The sequence below is a fragment of the Trichoplusia ni genome, chromosome 9, assembly GCF_003590095.1.
Source record: "Trichoplusia ni isolate ovarian cell line Hi5 chromosome 9, tn1, whole genome shotgun sequence".
NCBI lineage: Eukaryota > Metazoa > Arthropoda > Insecta > Lepidoptera > Noctuidae > Trichoplusia > Trichoplusia ni.
The window spans coordinates 2,706,068-2,729,225 of record NC_039486.1 but is presented as its reverse complement, the minus strand read 5'-3'; the positions used below and the strand labels follow the sequence as shown (position 1 = coordinate 2,729,225).

The window sequence follows — 23,158 nt, the reverse complement described above, 5'->3', positions numbered from 1 at the left end:
ATTCCCTCTAATATTCTCCAGAACGAATTTTAATATACTGTTTCAAATGTATCTGTAATTGTTATTACAGAAATACCAGGTAAAAGGTATTCCTATGAATATTCTCAGTATAAACTTGGCCTAAGAGACCAGTTAAGTTACATACGGTTTGATAACGCGGCGGCATCCTTTGTGCCTATATTGATCGGATCTGAAGACCGTTTTATGAATGCTGATCTAAATAAAATCTAGATATTTGTTAAATTTTGTCTTATCTAAAAATGGGTTGTTTTTTGTTTATTTTATTTTAATATTCTAAAAAAAATTAACTAGAATAAAAAAAAATGTTTCTATAAATGACTAACGATAGAAAGTGTTGATGTGAGATGTAAGATTAATATACTATACTTTATGGCTTGACATCCATTTTCCGACATAGCGAAAAACAAAATCCCATAAAAAACTACAAAATAAAATACTAACAAACTTAAACACTGGTCTTTCAAAATAATTAACTAAGATACTAATCTTGGTGCCATACCATAAGTTCAATCATTTACAAAAGCGGGAACCGCTTACGTTCGTATTTTATTAAGCACAGTTACTTATCGTATCCTATAAAAAACCTAGATGCAATTATCTGTAGCAGTCTACATAATTGAATAAATAAATTAAAATCCTATAAGGCCGTACATCACTACGCAAATAAAGTAGGCAAAACTAAGCGTAGACAGTCGACTAGCGAGAGATATTATCGTCCCCCATCTGTCCGGTCGCCGCTCCATATCTAGCATTTTCTATCCTCTCATCTTGAAATACACCTACCCTTACAACGGATAAAGAAACACAACTATCCACGATCTAGAACACAAACACGCCGCTAATTAATCCATGCCATTCGACGTCACTAGACGAGATTTATTGCAATCCACTCCATTATAATTCCGCGGAAACTTCAATGCGAACAACTGAAGATCAGCCTTCAATAGTAAAAGTCGGAATTGTCGACGCCAATTAAATTGTATCAAAGAAATTTAAAGACGGGTCTCAATAAACATAAACTGTCCAAAGATCCATAGCGAAATTTACGGTTGTCAATAAAATCGGTTCATTAAAAATTTTGCTTGATTGGAATTGTATAAAAACATTTGATCTGAATTATAAAAAGCTCCCACTGGCCAGCTAATCACCGTAAAATTCATTTCGATGTTTATCGCGAGCAGTTTTTGAGAATCAATAAAGTGAAAATAATGAATTATGAAGAATGATAATTATGTTGTGTGTAGACGGTATGGAATGATAAATTACGACGTGAAATGTCAAAAGGAAGCCATGTTTATAAGATTTGTTACTTGTTAGCATAAAAATATATTTTAATACTTGATAATGAAGTCTGATTGAGTAATATCAATAAAATTTATTGTTTTCGACATTTACTCGTCAAGTTAACCCTTGGAGAAAAATGAACATAATTGTGTTGATATAAATTATTGAGAATTGGGAATGTTTTCAGTTGATTGATTGATATTTGAACGTCTATGACAAGGGCTTTAAAGATTGATCCTTAGATCACCATCGGAATTGAACAAGGACCCAAAAATCAATTTTTAAAAACAATTTCGCTCTTTCCTTGTTTGTAGAAATAAACAGTTATCAAAAAGTTCTAATTCTATTTTCTCTTTCGCAGATTCTCCTCTTGACCTTTCCACTTCTCTTTTATCAAGAGTCCTACTCCCTATATCTCCTCCTTCTGGTGCAGAGGATGAACATAAATCTGTATCAGGAGACTCCTTAACATCATCATCTGCGGGCTCCTCAAACGAGCTCCTGGATATGACGCCAAAAATCCAAAGAAGACCAGCGAAGTCAGAAAGGGCATTGCTGCCATGTGAAGTTTGTGGGAAAGCCTTTGATCGACCATCATTGTTAAAACGTCATATGAGAACTCATACAGGTCAGTATGGATTTCATTTTGCATATTTATTAACGCTTCGATCTCAAATTTGAGAAGGTATTACACTTGAACATAAAACATGATTCTGTTTAGTTATCTGATTGGTCTCCGCCGTCGAAGTTAATAAAGACCTCATCAAGGATTTTTATAATCCCAATCTTTATTCAGATCACATAAAATCAACATGAGAGTCAAACCAGAATTGATAATGTTACTTTTCTCACACTTATTTCACGTTAAGTAATGTTTATGTAAATGCTACTTTAACAGCAGTTTTTTTTATCACCGTATTCCGCCTGGCTGATAAGATTAAATTAAATAGTTACCCAAACATAATAATGATGCTTGATTCATTCATAAAAATATGTTTATCATCAGCTAATCCACTCCAAAAGTAAGGTGAATTCACTCATATGTGGGGTAAAAAAAACCTAACTTCGTAATGTGTGCTATTTTCTTCTGATGATGGGTCTGATGCTCCTTCGTTAAGACTTTTATACAAGATCAGTCCTTCACTATCAAGGAAATCCAAAAACCACATGGAGATAGTCTAGATTATGTATATGAATATAATTACAATCGAAAGTTCCATAATCTTGTAGTCCTTGATTAAAATAATAAAAATGTAGACGGAATAATCGTTAAAAATAATGAACAAATCAACTACTGTAATATACAACATATGTATTATTGATTTAGTTACGAAAATAAATATCTAGATCTCATTTTATTACTTCCACAATTCATTTATTGAGACGCTTAAAGAATTCGATTTCTGCAATTTTACAACTCTATAAGAAATAACATCGAAATGTAAATCGGATAGAATTAATATCGACATTTTTACAATCAATTAAATATTGGCAATAAAGTAGCCTATACCTAAGTGATTTCGGTGAATATCAAAAAATGTCTTAATCTACTGAGGAAGATAATTTTGTTTTCAAATTAATAATTAAGGTAATGAAAGCATTTAATATAAATTAATTGATAAAATTTTATGCTCTGATAGACAGGGAAAAATATATAAAATTCGTTTTTTGGAATCAGTCAAAGATGTAAAAACAACCAACACAAACAGAACTACTAGTATTAAAATCAATGAAGATAGGACTAACGTTTTGTCTTTACTTCAGGTGAAAAGCCTCACGTATGTATGGTCTGCAACAAAGGCTTCAGTACATCAAGCAGTTTGAACACGCACAGAAGAATCCATTCAGGGGAGAAACCTCATCAGTGCCAACACTGCGGGAAGAGGTTCACAGCCAGTTCCAACCTCTACTACCATAGGATGACGCATATAAAGGTTAGTCAGTTAAACTTTGGCATTTTTCTATCGGAACCCACTTCCATCATGAAAATATCCTTGGTTACAACGTAGTTCCCACGAAAATCGGCATTTTAAATATAAAAAAAGAGCATAATTATTCGTTCAAGTATCTAGATTATAGAATACTTTTGATACTTGAAAATTTGTATTTAAATGCAAAAGTAAATCGGGTTTAATTTTAATATTGTTAAAGGACAATAGCTTCAGTCACCAGTGTTTATTTCGAAACAGAGTTCGGAAATTCTGCCATCAAAATATGAACAATATTTTCTCAGTTTAATATTACCAACATAAGATTTAATTTCATTCCCAGATCAGTATACCTCGATCCTTTGTTTTCGTCTCGTGTTATATAGTTCACACAGCTACGTTTGTGCGTGTGCGCATCGGTCCGTAGAACATGCCCATCGGACCATACCCGTGGGAAGAGGTCGTAGGTTGATTTGAATCACCTTATGAAAATCATTTGGTTTTTTATTTAGCGCACGCTCGATTTTGCTAAGAAATGAGTCGTCATTAGCATTGTTGTTATTTGGTTTAGGATTTGAATCGAGTTTGATTTGATTGAATTTTATTTTAACTACGTCATTTTCAACTATAAGGTAATGACAGATGGTATGATAATAATATGAAAAATCGGACAACATAAGTGATCGGGATTTTTGAATAATACCTGTTTGGACTTTCTTATTGCATTTGCTTCTATATTTTCTGTATAATATACCAAAATCTTACATATACCTACATCTTTTTATTAAAAGTGGTAAATATTTCTATACCCAAATTTTAATTCTGAATTTTGGTAATAATTGTCGTATTTCTTACGTTTTAAGATAAATATCATGATTTATATTTGATTATAACAATGGAGATGTTTGTGTAAAATCAACATATTTTTTGTTTGAAATGACGTCAACTGGTATTGTTATCATAAAAGGCATATTTTAAGTTATTTGAAGGACTACCTTTATAATCAGGTTACAGTACCTACTTGATTATAAGCAGTTTATTGTTTCATCGTGAATGTCATTTTCAATCGTAAAAATATCGTTATTCTTGTGTTTTATTACTTCAATGATGATTTTATAGGTATTAACTACATAATCATCTTCATCCTCTTTTCTAATGTCATTTCTATAACCACTGACGTCACCACGATCCATTTGTTCCCCATCTATAACAAGTTCAGACCCATCCGTCTCAATAGTGTGAATGACGTTTGAAATATGAACTAAGACCACACTAACACAATTACGGAAACCTACATCGATTGTAATACATTTGTGCAATCTAGTAATAAAAAACGTCTTATCCTTGATTGAAACAATGGGTGCCATTACAGTTTTTCTTATGATCACATAAACGCATCCTTTTTCATTGCGTGGTTTGTTTGTGATGGTTTTAATTACTGTTCTTATTGTTGTCGAACTATTTAACTTGCATGCGATGTGTCGGTATTGTGTTGGCTGGACTTAGTTCCGTGATTATGTTTTGTAATTTGCTTGAGTGGTTGATTATAATATAGGGTAATTGTGGTTGGGCTGTTATATGTATTATTCATTTTTTAACTTTCTCATTGCCATTTCTGTTTCCAACAAATTCATCTAGTAAAGCTTCAAACATAAGTCAGTAAGTTTGAATTAAAATATGGGGAAAAAAAACAAAATTAGTGATCAGAAGTGCTATGACTTTGACTTTAAAACATAAATTTAGTTTAAAATACTAGACTAATTACAGAATAGTAGGTATCTTTTCCAGACAGTAAAAATTCAAATGAAGATCATCAAGAAAATTATTCTTAAATACTACCGAGTTAATTAAGTGTAGTTTCTAAGTGATGATAATACACTAAAGTGCTATACTACGGTTCGGTAAAGCCTTATAATACCGTGGAGTTACTGTGCTCAGTTCCCATAACGCCCCACCTTAAGTTTTTACTTATTTAACTATGACCTCATGTGTCCGCGACTTAAGAAAATCACACAAGTGTACACGGTCACTGGGCACAGGGCTGTCACAAATAAAAACTGGAAAAAGAAAAGAAGAAGTTACTTAGAGACTATTACTAAAAAAATTACATTTACAAAAGAAACAACTAAGAAAATATTGCTTAGATAAAACATGTGAAATTTAAAAAAGATTATGTATACAAAAATATCGACGAAATATCGTTTCGATAAAAAATGTAAATCAGATTGTGTTTAACAATAGAGGCGAACAAAATAAATAGAAACAAGAGATATTATTTGTAAAATATATAAAAATAAGTTTATCACAAAAAAGAAAAACAAAAAAAAAATATTACCATACTTTAAAAAAGATAAAACAACACCTAACCAAACTAAAAGCACTCAAAAAACGAGTCATATCACAAAACCATACAACACGAACAAAAAAAGAACAAAACAAAAAAAAACAACTTCGTGATCTACATCCCTTATTCCTTAAGACGCAGGTGCGGTCACAGGTAGTTACAGTTAAGTAAGGGCCAATAAATTGCAGGTCAACGTGGGAACATCTATGGGCATACTGTGTGACGCATCGATACTGATGTATCGTCAATAACAAACAATGCTGAAATCACGAGAAAAGCAAATAAATTATCGATCGAATCGAATAGAGCGAATTTTGTTGTTAATTTGTAGATTATTTTTTTTCATGTTTTTTTTTAGCGTAATGGCGAATGGCTTCTATATTTAAAAAAGGAAATATATTTTGAATATGCATTCTATTTTATATTCTAATTTCGTAAAATATAGTAAGTAGCTAAATAACATTTAACATTCTATGTAGCATTTATTATTACAACCCACTGAAAGATTATCTCGATACCAAAATTTTCATGACAACAAAAGCGTAATTAATTATGGTACTGATAATAATCGCACAAGTAAGCGTAAACAAAAGAAGCCGAGTAATGTCCTGTTTTTGACATTAAAAGGTCATATGTAAATTCAAAAATTAATATTTTTCCTTATTTGGTAGGATTTTCTTAATTTTCACAAGCTCACAAACGAAAATAAATCATAACGTTAATGAATATGATTTATTTTTGTTTGTGTATATTAATTAGTATTTTGGAGTTACGTCGTTTTTGTTTTGTTATGTCGTAGGTTCACATACGATCGTGTGAACCATATGTCCACGGTCTGATGGTTGTGGCGTCTTCGGCAACGTCTTGTATACGATACGGTTCGTGAACTCATGGGAACATGAATTTTGGACGTTAACAACAACCTTTTTTCCTACTACCATAAAATTTGTCACATTCAATAAAATATTCCATTTTGACAGCCTTCTGGAATTCTCAAAATTTAACATGATAAAAAAAATGAACGGGAAAATTTCATTTTAGCGATATTTTAAAATGTCCAATACAAACACAACTATATAAATCTTATAATTAAAAGGCGTGTTACGTCAATAAAAGTATACATTAAGCATGATATTTGAAAGTATTTCCTATAAATGTTGTTAATTGATCCACTTATTATTCCTAAACGCATAAACATATACTTAAGGACCGATTAACACCAATTTATATTGTCAACAAGACAAAATAAAAATTAAATTCCGCTTCCATTTATTCGCATTCGAATCAAGATTAGCTGTGTTCGAAACATGTGCGAGTAAAGAAAATTGATAGACTATCCTTTATTCGTTCGGTCTTTGATCGATCGGCTATTCTCCCTCGTAAAATGGATCTTTTCAGCTGTCACAGGGCTGAATTAAACTGGACAGTATTGGACGGCTAGTTAAGTGCAGGAAAGCTAAATAATAATGCAGGCTTCACAATAGGTTGATGGAATCGAGTGATACACAATAGCCATGGATTTGGTAGGTAGATACTTTATGGTCTAGTTATTGGACGTTATGTACGGCTCTGAAGGTTTGCTGTATAGGAATTATACATTGGGATTGTAAGGAGCCATGCATTCAGCTGTATTTCCAGAAAAACTATAAGCAGTCCCATTTTATCTGAAATAAAATGCAAAGGACAAACATAATAAACAAATTTCTGAACGAAGTGTAGACAAAAACGTAATTTAAATTTAAAATAAAATTCCAGAATGCAAAACCAGAATATTTAAAATATAACATCATTAAACCAACAGATCTCTTAAAAAGGAAATATTGAAAACATCAGAAACCAAAAACATCCTATTATGATGGCTGTAAAGTAAACTTTCTACATGCAATCAGCTTTAACACGCTTTTTAATAGAAGTTTCTTGAAAAACAGACGAACAGACACATTCATATATTTAAAGGTGTGTAATGTCATCGGAATGTTGGGACACGTCACCTGTCAGAGCGGCTGATATACAAATATCTTGGACACAGAAAAATAAAAATAAGATTGTCGCTTCGGTGGTTTTCTTTGACGATGGATTAGATCTGGTTTCCTTGTTAAAATGATGGATTGACGTCTAAGATGGAAAATTGATTTCATTAACTTTTATTCTCATTCTTGTTAATTAATTTTTTGGTTTTTCTAGTGTTTGAGTAAGTTTTTCTATATGATATATTATTATTATTTGCATACCAGAGTGCAACGAGAGTGTTATATTATATTCAAGATTTTTTTTTGTTTTTTGCTGAATTGATTTATGTTGTTGTTTTTTTTTGTCCATTATACAGTTGATTGGTACTTTTTTTTGTCCTTCGACATATGAATCATGCGTATTACATTGATACCCACCTTCCGAAAATCTGCCTCAATTCTTCCGCCATTCCTAAAACGGTATCCTACAAGGCGGTAATCTGCGCGTGCGCTTGACACTTTTCCACTCGTTAGAGGTTCGTTATTTGTTTGTTGTCATTCTGTCTGTTCGTCTGTCACGGTGTTGTGTCCCTACAATTGGTTGCCGCACAAAGCGGCGGTTTGTGGTACAATTGTATGAGAAAAGCGATTTAACTTTCTTTGTTAATTTATGAAAATATTTTCCTTGTCATCGAACCAAAGCTTTGTCTTTGTTTGGAGATTAAATTATTTAAATAAACCTAACAGCACTCATTGCTAACTTATAAAATGTATGGTTTATCATTAGGTATTAAGGTAAAACGGTTCTTTATCAAGTTAACCGAAATCACCGGCACCCTAGTACTAAATTAAATTCTCTTGACTTTTTAAACTTCAATAATTACTGCTACAGCTCCATTTTCTCCCTTGGACCACACAATTTGAGTAACAAGGAGCCAATAAGATTGGTGGTTGTCTCAAATCAGAATGTGATTTGCGTTTGTCAATTCCACAACGGATTGACACTTGGTCAGCGATCGAACACTTGTTTTGTTTGAATCTCATTTAATTATAGTTTACTGCAAATATTTGCTGCATAAACGGATGTTGACTATTTGCATTTCAATACTACGACCAGTTATGTTGTATGATACCAATCATTGAATTCAAAATTTGTATTTGTTTCCTTATAAATTTCATCCATAGGATGGACAGCTATGTAAAGAGGCTTAGCAAAAATACGGATTTTATTCAACCGAGGCCTCTCGATTAAAACCCGCCTCTTGGGCTGACCTATCGAAAATTTAGAAAAGGGTAACTGGTCCTCTTGCCATATTTAATGATGATAAACATAATTATGATAATTACAACGGAACGTGAACCAAAAACTATAGAGAGCTTGAGCAAAATGCAAATCCATATAACTAATAATAAAGTAATTTAAAAGAAAGAGGTGATCGATGAGATGAAAAGCAAAAACAAAATGCACGACATTCTAAACCTAATCTTTTAGAAGAAGTAGGAACAACTCATACACCAACACAAGGTCACCTGTCACCAACCAAAGAACGTATCTTGAGAGAATTATAAAATAATCCAACACTCAAGACCGAGAAATCAAAGTCAATCGGAAATGAAAGAACAACATCTATAATTATATCAGCTGCTCCTAAGTCGTAAAAGTCACCTGATGGATACATACGATGGATTTGCCACCTGTCTCTTAATTACTTTATGGTTCCTGTTCTGCTTTTCCAAAGGCTGTTGTTAGAACAAATTATAGACGACAATTTTTACTGTGTTATGTAAGTTGAAGTGTCACATTGAAGCATTGATTCTGAGTTAGTGGTATGGGTTTGGATAGATGGTATTTTTTCCGAGTAAGTATTATGGGTTTAGGTAGATGGTAACTTTTGATGCCTGTAAAAATGTGCTTACAAATGTCAAGTGTAATATAATTATAAATTATTTTAATTGAAACTAATATTTATAAAAATAAAATTTCATATTCATTTTCAACTTTTTTTTTCGATTGTAATTGTATTATTTTTCTTTAGTCTACATATATTTTGTCTCGTTTTATAATTTTATCTGATCTTCAAAGACTTCAAGATACATAAAGGTAATAAACCCAGCATGATGTGTATAAGAAACCTGCGGCTTGTAAGACTAATTACTGCCTTTTATACATCCTTATTCGCACAATATCCTGTCTAATGCCTTATAAATTAGCCTAACAATACGACATAATGTGTTATTGTCGAATAAATTTATATCTTTATCCGGAATAAATTGATACAAGCTTTTACGATGCCATATTGCTTTTATAATCTTCATTAAAAAAACGTAGTGGCCGGTGCGTGCATGCGCCTGTCGTGTGCACCTGCCTTAAGGGTTTTAAAAATCGGTTAAAAACGGTTTTTGTGTGCCATTACATATTGGATAGTGATACATTTAGATGGGACTTATTTTTATGGTGATTTTTTTCTGGAAAACACCTTGCTTCGTTCATTCTTATGCCATTAACTTGTACTTCGAAGGATTTAAATAATCTCGCCAATAACGCTGCGTATATTATGGTTTAGTACTAAGCGCATAAAATTAAAAAAGCTGGGTACGGTCGAGTCTTCCCAAGGAGCTTACTATAACGAACAAAAATTAAAACTTTCACGTCACATCGGTAGTACATTAAAAAATAATAACTACACTAAAACAGCATAAACGGCTAATCATTTCATTATGATTCAACACATCAAAATAAAACGGTAAAAAAAAATATGATTTCATTAATTGAAATGAATACAAGCCACATCGATTTGGCGAGAGTAACATTCCGAGCAAGATAATTAGGCCCGCGTATAATACGTAAGTATTAAAACCATAATTCTACTTGTTTCAACAGGAAGTCGCTTTAATGAATTTTTATTAGTTACAGAAGACTTTCGAAGTTTCGTATAATGAAACTGGGCGTTATATGACGACTAGTTTATGTCTATATCTGTCAAGTTTGACGGCAGCGTTCATTCCGATCGAATTTATTATAGACCGAGAGACGGGAGCGAAAATTGTGTAATCGTGTTTGATTTTCGGTTTTGTTATTTGTTTGATCCATTTTATGTTAGCAATCATTATCAAAGAAATTATTAGTTCGACACTTGTGTAATTTTTCATTAGGAAGGAGTTTATAGAACATATATCATAAAAAATAGCGATTAAATACATTACGATATCATATTTAAACATGTAATGAAAATTTACTTTATTTACTTTAAAGAATAATGTTTATTAAAATAATCCTAACAATTCGTTGTGTGAACTAAAAAAAGCCAGTTTCAAAATTAAAAGTTTTTTCTCCCTTATACCATAATCTTCTTAATCGATTAGGAAAACATTTATCCAATAATACTTATAATCTAAAAATACCAAGGTCTACATAAAATCATGACACCTATTATTACTTTAAATAAGTAATCTCATCAATCACAATCCACCTCTCGGTCCGACGTAAGTAATTAACAAGACAGCAAGTTGACAATTTAAAGTGGTACACTTTTTTATATTGCTTCAAAATTGGTGTCCAATCAAGAATCGTTTGTCTATATGCATATAAAACAAGCATTGAAGTAAGCCGTTAGATCAAACGTCTCAATAAATATTGTACTTCAGTATTAACTATATGAAACCCGTGGTTTCGTTCGTGTTCTTACCTCCATTAATAGCCACATCTTAGTGTTAAGTATCCTGTTTTCTAAAACCTCCCGAAATTTTAGATTTTATTTCACAAAGAGAGACAGAGTTACTTATTCATTGATTTAAATAAACAATATTTAAGCAAAATTTGAAACTATGTAGTAATCCATTCTAAAAAGAAGTTTCATGCAAACTTTAACCCTCCATTACCCACCCTTCAAGACGTTTCTTCCAGCTAAAAGTAGCCTATATCCTTCCTCAGGCTTTAGAAAATCTACATATTTGTAAATAAAAATCATTGCGGGACAGACAGAGATACTTTCGCATTTATAAGATAGATAAGGTATTGCATATAATTTATCTTTTCAATTTATCTTAGAAGTGTTAATAAGTGATTAACAAACTTCAAAAATGCATGTGAAAACATCTTAAGACAAGTTTTGTCTCTAATTGATTTTGATCTACATAAAAACGTGTGTATATCAGTCACATCTTGTTTTCACTAAATAGAGAGTACAGACGAGTAATTAATACCAAAATTAGATGTTTGAATGGTTAATAAATAACATTTTTATATGTAACTGTCTCTGCAGAAATGAGGGAGTGTTAAGAAATATACTTGATTACTGCGTGTTAGCAACTACTTTTTAGTAGCAATATTTTTGGGTGTATCTCAATAATGATATTTATACAAACAAATTAAGATGAAATCATAGCCATCATTCAGTCGATTTGGTCGTTAAAGTAGGGAAACGTAAACTAGAAGAACGTCAAACAAATCAAAGCATATTGAGGTTGTTTCTTGAAAAGGCGACGCAAGTATCTGTAACAAATGAATATGGTATTCAATCAATTGTTGAACGTAATGTTGGTAAAGACTAAAGACCTAGTATCTTCTATAATCTTAAAAGATGTTTACGTCACAAAGACTGACGTCACCGTTTGCGAAAGAATTTATAGTCCTAAGGTTAATAACGGTTTCGTTTTCAAAGTTTTCATTTTTCAGTTTTCTGATACCCATTATTGAATAATATTTTAAATTCATTTTTCGTAGGTCCTAGTCACGGGTTCCATCTATTTTTCTTAACAATATATGTAAGTTTATGATTCATAGGGATTTCTCTTCTACGGTGCAGGTAGTACACACATGTTATATTTAAGAGAAATCTTTATCATAGCTACGATACCACGTAGTCTTAAACATATATTTCTAAGCTTTATCATGCCAATATCAACGAAGTTATAGTTCAATTGTAGAATCGTCGTAATCAGAACATCAATAACTTACATATTTTAATGTTTAGCAAAATGAAAGGACGTTTCTAGAGAATTGTTTACGGCTTCATACCGAATGTATGAGAAAGCTTCAATTTATAACTAGCTTCGTTCTTGTATGGTCATTCTATATCATAGGCGTATACAATTTAGTAGTTTTAGCGTTCATAAGTAGAACAGTGAATATTAAACGCAGTAGGACAATGGACTGTTATCTCTTGATAGAGAAATGTAGCATTCGTTTGATGTTTACGTTTATGAAAAAACAAATGATTTCAGCTTAACGGGTGTTTTCCTAATTTCTATTCGATCGAATAATTTGGCTGTAAATTCAAGTGATTATGACAGTGATTGGCTGTTTGAAAAATTGACAAGCAAGCTTAATATTCGACAGACATTTGATATTTTTTGTATCGATGATTTTGAAATCATTTGATGAATAATAAAATAAAAGAAATAAAAAGAGTACTTTAATGAGAATGATTTAGGGCTCCAGTTGGGTCTGAAACTAGTCGGACAACCACGATAAATAGGCGAGAATAAAACGTTGCATTATTTAATTAAATATAAAGATTAATTTACACGTTCAAGTCCATAAAAACTCGTGAAAATGTCACATTTCTTTGTAAGAATATAATAATGACTGATATTGCTTGTACCATCCTAAGTACTGGACTGTATTACAGAACATTAAATATAATACATGCACACCCATAATCGTCTGTAAATTGGGAACAAAAAAACAGAACACAAATCATAACAGATGTTTGTACTGATTTCACCACAATCATCAGTAGCTCATTTCATTTACATTATAATTACACCAACACAATCCGGGTACATTTTTTCTGAACGGCAGTGTACGAACATTGCGTGACAATTGTCTTACAGTACACTTGATTTACAAATAATGACCCAATGTTGTAACAAAACAATCATAATTCATTTTAATCAACCACAGACGCACGCGCCATCTTGGATTTTATAGGTTTTTTATAGTGTAAAGAAACGCGTGCAGTTAATATTTTCCGCTTCAATGCTTGTTGCATGTAAAAAACCTTTTGCAAATGTCCATGTGTCAATTATGGCGTATAGTTTCCTTGTAATGTCATTTTGTGATTATGGTCTATTGTTATAAGGTCTTGTCACGGTACATGGACATTATTTATATACTTAGTTTTTAATTGCTGGTGATAAGTGTAAATTATTGGATGATCGAGGTCAAATCGTCTTCTTTAGGTATTTATCAGGTATGTGTTGCTTAGTAATAGGCGCCATTTCTTGTCAGTAGATTGTAATTATTTTTAATCTGTCGCTATAAAACAAACATTAAAGTCGATAATAACTTACAACGCATAATCTTCTTGTAATAGAAGCAATGAAGTTTCTAGCAAATTTATTGATGACAATTGTTTTAAGTGAAAAATATCGATTGAATTTTGACTAAATATGCGAAAAACAACTTTTCTCTTTGATTAAAGCTTTACAAGCTATTGAAGCACAATATTTCTGTAATAAAGAATAAAAATAACATTGGTAGGTACATACCTACAGCTAGTACCTAATTATATGACACGGCGCCAGATAACGCGACAACTTCAAAATGAATATTCAAAAACCTGTTAATACCTTTCAGACTGTCACTTGATGTGCCTAAAACGATTTATTAAAACATTCCCCAATTTAACTTCAACTTTATCCCTATGATACAAGGTTTATTTTAGTTTGCGACAATTTGGGATCTGCCCTTATCTACCGCCTACGTGCGTTGATGTCTTTTTATTTTGATGTCGTAATTATGGAGTACGTACGATATTAATTTATTAAGACCCAGTCATATCTGCTTAGTATCAAATTTTGTGGGCATTAGTCTCTGGAATTGAAATTTAATAAAAATCTGACGATTTTAAACTTGGGTCGTAAAAATCAACTTTTCTTCAGATTCACATAGAATCTAGTTGTAGTTGTCTTCTTATTGAATTTGTTTAGCCTGACAGAGACCACAATTGTGTCAATTCTAACTTTTTTGCCACCAAATAAATTGCTTTTAGAAACGCAGGATTTAATTATTTAGTTAATATTAAAACTAACTTGGCTTTAAATTTATCCAAGCTGAATCAGCAACCGTTCAGATCGTGCTCATATAATAGATTACTCATAGACTATTCTGAATTAAAATTTCCAGCGCAATATTTTAAGAACAAATAAATATGCATTAAATCAAATATATTTTATTCATAAAGTTTCGTTTGAAGATTACATGAAAACATCCATAAACCCTGTCAAAATACGCTTTAAACTTTGCCGCAGATCGATCAAAACTAGTTTCCCCTCACCTCCATTTCTGCTTACCCCATCTTCCATACATGTACATAAACAAGTCCATTCATTCCCGAGATTAAACGTTCATGTTTAAAAAGAAAAATAACACAGGACCGGCACAGCGGCAGATTGCATCTGTGTAGCGTCTGCACTATCAATCATTCTTTATCGTTCTTTTGCTGTGGACTGTACTGATTAAATTATTCCACGGAGGTGACTTAATGAAATAGCCCGGTTAGGAAGGATTCACACTGCTGCCTTCAGGTTCCCATACTCTGACCACTTTGTTTATTATTGCAATTATTGTCATATTATGTTCATTGAATGTTAAAGTGAATTGTAATTTCCACTTATAATTTCTTGCACTTTGCCTTTTACTATTTAAGTGTGTCTTTAATCATTTGATAATGATTCATCCTCACCCTGGACCAAGACCCTAATCAATACGTTAAAAACTAAACTGACAACTACCAAAACCAAAAATCGAAACAATTGAGGGTAATAAAATTATTCAGTAAATGATATCGAACACTAATTACCATTACCAGACAAGAAAGATCCAAGAGACTTTAAAACTTTACTAGATCATTACACAGTTAGTAACAAGGTTGGCACAAAAGCAATTCAAGAAACCACAAACATAGACTCCACACACACAAAAACAGCTTGCAGCACCACCTTTGTACTCAATCTAACAGTAAACGATCACAAATAAATAAACGCTAATAAAGTACGAGACGTTGCAGGCGGTGCAAAGCTTATTACATCAAGTTATGGACACGCAACGACACAATTGTGAACGAATAGCAACATCGCACATCACAGCGACGCAGCCAATAAATACGCATACATTGTCAATTAATAGCCTATATTAAATTAATGGACGCCTGCTATTTAGAAGTGGAACTTTAACGAATAAACCCTGCAAAGGGTTCCGCAATGCACCTGTTGGGTTGATACGGTTTTAAGTGGAGCAAAAGATGTTATCCAGTCGTTTAAAAGAAATAAGAGTAGATAGTGTTTTTTTTATTAATTTCATTTTTTTGGATATCAGGCAATTTTATTTGTCTTCGCAGTCGCTGAGGGATTACGAGAACAAACCCTATGAACATTTAATAGATTTACCCGAACATATCGTTTTAAAAATGACATGTGGGAATTTCTTCTTCTATCTTTACTATTGAGACCGTCAGTTAATTTTCTCGAAGTGCAGAAACTTACTGACTCAATCATTGACACGAGGAACTCCAAAACGCCAGCAATAAACTAAGTGAACCCGTTTCGAATCACGAATAAGGGATCATAATAACAGATCCCTATAAAACATAGTATGTACCAATTAGTTAGCTTCTTGTCTTGACAACGGATTGGCCGACACCACAATATTGATTAACCGAAGCTCTAGATAATTGGCTATGTGGTTATTAATTAGTTCCCTATTGAATATATTAATATTTATGAGTAATTTAGTGATAGTACTGAGATAATAACTTTGAAGGTTCATTTTTAGAACTGGTTTATCTTTGTGTAAATTTAATTAGGGTAATGCTCTGCTTTCGAGTTTCTTAATCGGTTCACTAGGTATTGTAGAAAGTGGGGTGTCATGTCGATTTATTTCACGAATCGGGTTTCTAACAAATGTGATATGATCTGGTTAGATCGGACGCCTTGGATTAATAACGGGGTTTAATATAATGGCCACCATCAAATGCTTGCCCTTAGTTCTTTGACAAGAGGATAATGAATATCTGCCTTTTCGATATTTTCAATATTTTCAGTATGTATGCAAGAATTGAACTTCATTCCTTTCCCAAGAATGGACTCGTCCTTGCTTTTTTGTACAAATATGCATAACATCCATTTTGAAGTGTGCCGTTCACTTCATACAAAGGTTTTTTGCCATCCAGCCATGTCAAGATTTTTCTTTTTCCATTCATAGATAACCGGCGTAACATTGCACGTTTTTTGCTTACCCACGCGCATCCTGAGTACCGAGAATAAACGTTAACGAGAGCAATACTGAAATACCTTCCCTTGGGTTATTTCGCATCAATTTATTTAGCTAAATTAACCGAAGCACATCGCATTTGCATTCGATTTCCATAACGCAGCGCGGGCGTATCGATCGGCCATACGTCACTGTACCCACGAGATATAACCCGTACAGACTGCTTGATCGATTGTGCGATTCTGCCACCGAGAATTTTACGATATTGAAACGATGTTATTTAAAATTGTTAGGGTATGAGGGATGAGGGATCACAGTTATAAATGAGGCGTGTTATTGTGATGATAATTAATCATAATTAATTCTTTATGTATTTTTATAGTTCAAATATATTTGAAAAATAACCGCATTAGATAATAAAAAATAAAATACTAACAACTTTCCAGTATGTAATTTATAAACAATTAGATATAAATAACAATGATTTTCAGGGAAAGTTGATAATCAAACAAAGTGTGAGATAATTTCATCACTCACACAAAATTCATTGTTTCGACTAACGACTAACTTCTCAGGGACAATATTATACGTGAAAAATCTGCGCTGTATACAGAAGTCTTATCAATCCAATCATAACAAAAAATTGACATATTGTCAATAACTCTATTTTGAACAGAACTCCTCGCTACTCCAATTCAACCATTTAATAGGAAATTCTTTCAAAACATAATATACCTTTTATAGTCGACAGAGTTTACTATCGAAACAATATCGTTCGTCATAAATAATCCCCGCTCCTTCATTATCTGCGTACAGATGAGGCAGTCCGTTTTTTGCCAACAACGTGATTTATCCAAAGGAAATTGTCAGACAACTAATGGCTCTTTGTTTATTGATTTATAAGTTGCAATATTCGGTAGCGAGAAGGGTCGGTATTAAATCGATACTCATTTTTTGCCCCCCTGATTAAGCTACTGCATAACCCGCCCACTTTGAGATGGCTATGCCCATCATAAGTTAATCCATTACGAAAAGACTTTTTAACTTGGTCGAGTAATCAAAATTATAGGGTTCGTAGATTGGTGTGAATTAGCGAGTAAAATTTTAATGGAAACGCTTCTAGGATGTATCTTTATTAAGTTTTTTGAGATTGCTGTACAGGAAATTATTTTAGACTTAATTAAAATGTTTTGATATATTGTTTTGGAGAGAATATTAAAGTTTTTGTGCTTGATTTGATGGTTTTGATTATTGGAAAAATGAAGTTTATTTGGAGATCTAAGTTTAAAGCACTCCTAAGAAACAGAAAGAGATAAGATGCTATAAACTTTAAGCTAAGTTATATGTTATGTGTTTTAGATGGGCTGGATAGAGAATCTTGGAAGGATTTCAGGGAGGCCTTTCCCAGTTCTGGGAAACAGTGGGCTAGATAAAATAAAACGTTATTGCATACGTTAAAGTCTGCTATCGAGATAGCACTCTAGTCACGATCGATTCGATATAATTTATATTTTACAAAATACTACATACCTAATTATAAAGTAATAAAACATTTGAAGTCGAGATGTTCTTTCAAACACTAATTTATTGCTATCTTACATACGTTGCCTTAAACAGCAGATTACTTGTAGATTAAACTTATATAAATCTTTCGAACTTTCACTTTAAATTTAATTCTAAATTCTATAATTTATTTGTTAATGATCTTTTTTAAACATAATTTATAATCTTTACACGAATTTTATGTAACTCATAGTAGACCAGGTTTGGCCGATTTTGCGTAAATACCCAAAGTGAATTTGAAATTAAACAAATGTCTGCAATGATTTAAGTAGGTACTGTATTCTTTCTTTTTCGAAAACTACTTTTTCAAAAACGCCACAAATTTCAATTTACCGAAACAGAAATGTTCGAACCAAAAAATTAAGGCTGTCCACAAATATACGACTAAAATAATTTTGAGCGTTTAAATTGAATGTTTTGGTGACCACAAATTATTTTGGCCGTACGTCATAAAAAAAACAAATGGTCGTTTAGTGAATGGGTAGCTTAGAATGACGATATGGTATTCATTTTATTCTCCACACTCACTGTTTACGGGTCATCAGTAGCAAGACTCGTTCACGTTCTTTTGCTGCGGTGAAGATTAAAGGTTTTATTGCTTTTGAGATGTACCTTTAACTCAGTAAGGCAGTAGGACAATAGTCGTGTAGTTGGGCTACCTTCACTTGTGTTTTGGTTCTATATTTTACCAGTTTAGTCGTAATTGACTGCTAAACATTTTTTTTTATATATTTATAACTTGGTCTACCAATATACCTCGCATTGAAAGATCAAAATATACCGTGGTTTAAAGTACGATAGAGTTTTTAATCATAAAAAAAATGCAGAGGCTGCAGCGCGTAATCCACATTGAAATTAAAAAAGAACAGTAATCAAGACGTGAACTAAAATTCCTTCGATATCAAGCCAGAAAAATGTAATTTAGATTCCACAAAAAACAGATGAACTACGGTAATGTATGTTCTATCTTTTTATCCTTACAATGTCCTTAAAGAAAAATAAAAAGAGGTTTTTATAAACCATCATGTGGCGACAATCGCTTCGCTCGTGCGCGTTACAGCCACGCCTAATGTAACGTAATGACTGCTTCGTAACGCGTATTAGGGTGCGCGCACACTCGCGACTAATGCTGTCGCGGTTAGCGACGGGCTCATTACCAGTTCAGAAAAAAAGATTAGGTTTTATAGCACGGAATATAGCGTTGGAGATTAGTCAGTCAGTCTATTCTTAGTAGCGGTTGTGACATTTTTTTTGCATTGTTGTATCAATGATATTTTATAATATCACCTGCCTAAGAAAAATATTGACCGGTATGGTAAGTAACATTATAAGTGACTGAAAAGTATTTAAAAACCGTTGATAAATGAATTACTACATATAACGTCATTTCTAATAGTAGAAATATGCAAAGTACCAAATCATGCTCTACTTAAACAGCCAACGCAAGTCATAAACGTTTGTATATGCGCAACATTTTTGATACATTAAATAAAGTAGCCGGCTTCGAACTTGATCAACCAAATATCAAGATTTATTGAACCACATTCGCTGAGCAGCAGGTTTGACCATCCATCCTTCATTATAAATTCATTTGCGCACGATGTGCGATGTCATGACTTTGATTATTGGTCTTGATGAGTGTTATTAGCCGTTGCATTGTCTAAATGTATTGGTTTTCTTTTTTTTCGGATCGATATTGTGAAGCTTATGAGTCAGAATTGGTTGTAAACAGTTATGGAATTGTTGTAATGATTGAAGGGAAAAAGTGATTGGACGAGTTCATTAAGGCGGCAATTTATTAATGTATTCTATTTTTGGGTTCTTCATATTGATATCATCTCCTTGCTGTATCAGTTGTAACTTCACTAGTCCTTTATGAATTACTAGCTGTTGCCCGCGACTTCGTCCCCGTGGGTAGAAAATATAAGTTATGATTTATACCTGCCCTATTTTTTTCACATTTTCCTTTGTATCTTCGCTCCTTTTAGAGCGTGATGGTTTATAGCCTAAAACTTTCCTCGATGAATGGTCTATTCAACACAAAAATAATATTTCAATTTGGATCAGTAGTTCCTGAGATTAGCGCGTTCAAACAAACAAACAAACTCTTCAGCTTTATATATTAGTATAGATGACTCCTACCTGTATTAACGTCACTTCCTGTAGTTTCAAGAATATTGATGGGAATTTTACTTGACATTTCTGGTATCCTCTCTGAGATCACCCATGACTTGCGTTTTATCTAATGGCTTGGCTGGACATGTGAGGGACGTAGCCCGTCCTAAGACACATGTTGCTACAAGTCATTCTAAGAAGACGTTCCAAGTTACATTCATGTTATGATGGCAGAATTGATGGATGCATGCGCTTAGCTTGAACAGGACTACTTACAGAATAGATAAATTTGCAACGTATGAAATTTTAATTAGCTGATTTGGAATTCAGTTCATTAAGTTTCGTATTGTTTATTTTTATTTCTTTGTCTGCATCTATTGCGAAAGAATGTTATACTCTCTATTTTAACTCACCTTGTGTTACAACTATACTTATATAGCGTTAAAAAATGCACTTGACGTCTAAGACGAAAGCCACTTGGTATTGAATCATCAGCGATTCATTTGCCGTCTCCTTTTTTAATCATATATCATCCAAAATCCCAAAAAAACTTATATCCTTATCTTAAAATCAATGTTAATCCATCCTCTTCTTCTACAGGAGAAACCCCACAAGTGCAGTCTCTGTTCGAAGTCGTTCCCGACGCCCGGAGACCTCAAGTCCCATATGTACGTGCACAGCGGCTCCTGGCCGTACAAGTGCCACATATGCTCTCGAGGGTTCTCCAAGCACACCAATCTGAAGAATCATCTGTTTCTGCATACTGGTAAGTTGTCTCTAGAGCAAATTTTAATTCAAAACGTTAGAAGTTGTTCTATAAGATTTTACGACTCTTCTTAATTATTGATCTTATTGCTCTACAAGTTTTGGTGAAAGGATTTCTCGTTACAGCGAATTTCCTGGTAGAGCTCATAGACAGCGCATAGTACTAATAATTTTATTGGTTAGCAATAATAAGTACATTTTTGACACTTAATTAACCTTAGTATTTTTTGTTACAGCTAAACATCAAAGAAACAGCGCGAGGGATGCCACTTGAAAAACTAATATTACATCTAAGTATACATTAAAAATTAAAAGGTATTGTGTACCTTATAAGTGTACACATAAGACTTACTTTTATATATCTTACAAAATATAAAAAGTGTGATATTAGATTAATTAGTATAAGTGTTAATTTACTGTTAAGTGGTATTTATGATTTGCTTACTTGAAAATAGTAAATAATGTGGGGTTGACAAGAAAATACATTTTGGGGTATTTCTATACTTAGATTTTTTTATTTATATAATTTTATTTTACTTGGTTTATATGGACTTTGAATTTCGGGGTGGATTAAGTTAAAAAATCAATAAGCAAAATTATTACATTAAATATTTTCATTTAGTATGTAAGTTTTGTACATAAAACATGTTATTGCCATGTAAACAATAGTTTACATTCAAAATTATGTATTTATTGATTAATTTAATTTATATTTTAAGTATTCTTGATAGATAAATATCAGGACATGTACTGAGTAAATAAGTACGAAAACAATTATTATCATTAGGATATTATATTGTCACCAGTGAGGTATGAAAACAAAAAATCGATTAAAGAATCGAGAAGAAATAATCAAATATCGAATAAGAATTTGGTACGCTGCTATGTCAGCTGACCTTTATTTCCCAATTCTAATCGCGTTATGCAAAAATGCACCTTCTTGCCTACACAGTAGTCAATTAAATCGCTTCACACCTACATAAGTTTATGTAGATTTAAATATATGATGTAAATACATAAGGATTTATAATATACTTACATTGAGTACGTGTATTGTGATTTTATATTTCCGTCCATTTTTTTGTACATATATTTTTAAGGGTAGGTATTCGCAACGAATTATTAAATTATGAATAATATTTATATATTAAGATAAGTATTTCAATAAATTAATTACTATAAAATAATCTGTATTTTATTTACACTTTTATCTAAATAATATGAAAGTTACAGCATTTAATAGGCTGCAAAGTATACTATGACCACTTTAAGATCTGAAAACCGACATTCCGAAGTAATTTCAACCTTATGAGTAAAGACAGACAAACCATATCCTGATAAACTTTCACTGCTTTAAAAGCCTGAATGAAACGATCCAAGGCTTATTTACTTTTTGTGAAGATGAACATTCCACAAGAAAATACATATTTTGATAAGTCAAATGACTGAGTTGTCACCTGCATACATTTTGATCTGCCATTTGCAAAAATTACCAAAAAGGCTCATACAAGCTTGGACATCTTAATATGGCAGCATTAAAAAGGTTGGAGAGCCCGAGCCTTTGGAGTCTCTTAATTTATACTTTCCCATTTACTCTTTGATGAGGAGTAGTGTAATAGAATGTGCTATTACAAAACTATGATTAAGCAACGTGCAAATGTAATGTTTCAAAAGAAGATAATAAGTAACACAAATCAAATTCTTCATCGAATAAATATTCACTGATAAAAAGGACTTAATATGATTTATCTGCATTAAAAGCAAAAAGGCCAGTGTCAAAGCTAAACAGCATCCAATAAAGCATAACTCATAAAATACGACTTAATAACATCATCACTACATCATTACTTCCTCAGTTCGTTTTATACCATACACAACAACCCCCATGTCAAACCAGCGTGGAACCGGCAAAACTAATCGCAATTTAAGACTATCTACTTTATATTTAGAAGTTTCTCGGAGCGAGTAGGCGTTG

At 32.4% G+C, this 23,158-nt stretch overlaps 1 protein-coding gene across 1 annotated transcript in view; it reads left to right on the top strand.

Moving 5' to 3' along the window:
- Positions 1–22,290, top strand: part of LOC113497162 (zinc finger and SCAN domain-containing protein 21-like) — an 80,007-nt gene extending 57,717 nt beyond the window's left edge. The window contains exons 4-7 of the mRNA XM_026876568.1: positions 1,667–1,933; positions 3,070–3,239; positions 21,019–21,184; positions 21,420–22,290. Of these exons, the coding sequence (XP_026732369.1) occupies positions 1,667–1,933; positions 3,070–3,239; positions 21,019–21,184; positions 21,420–21,457 (641 nt within the window). The 3' untranslated portion in view covers positions 21,458–22,290. The remainder of the gene's footprint in view (positions 1–1,666; positions 1,934–3,069; positions 3,240–21,018; positions 21,185–21,419) is intronic.
- Positions 22,291–23,158: the final 868 nt, after the last annotated feature.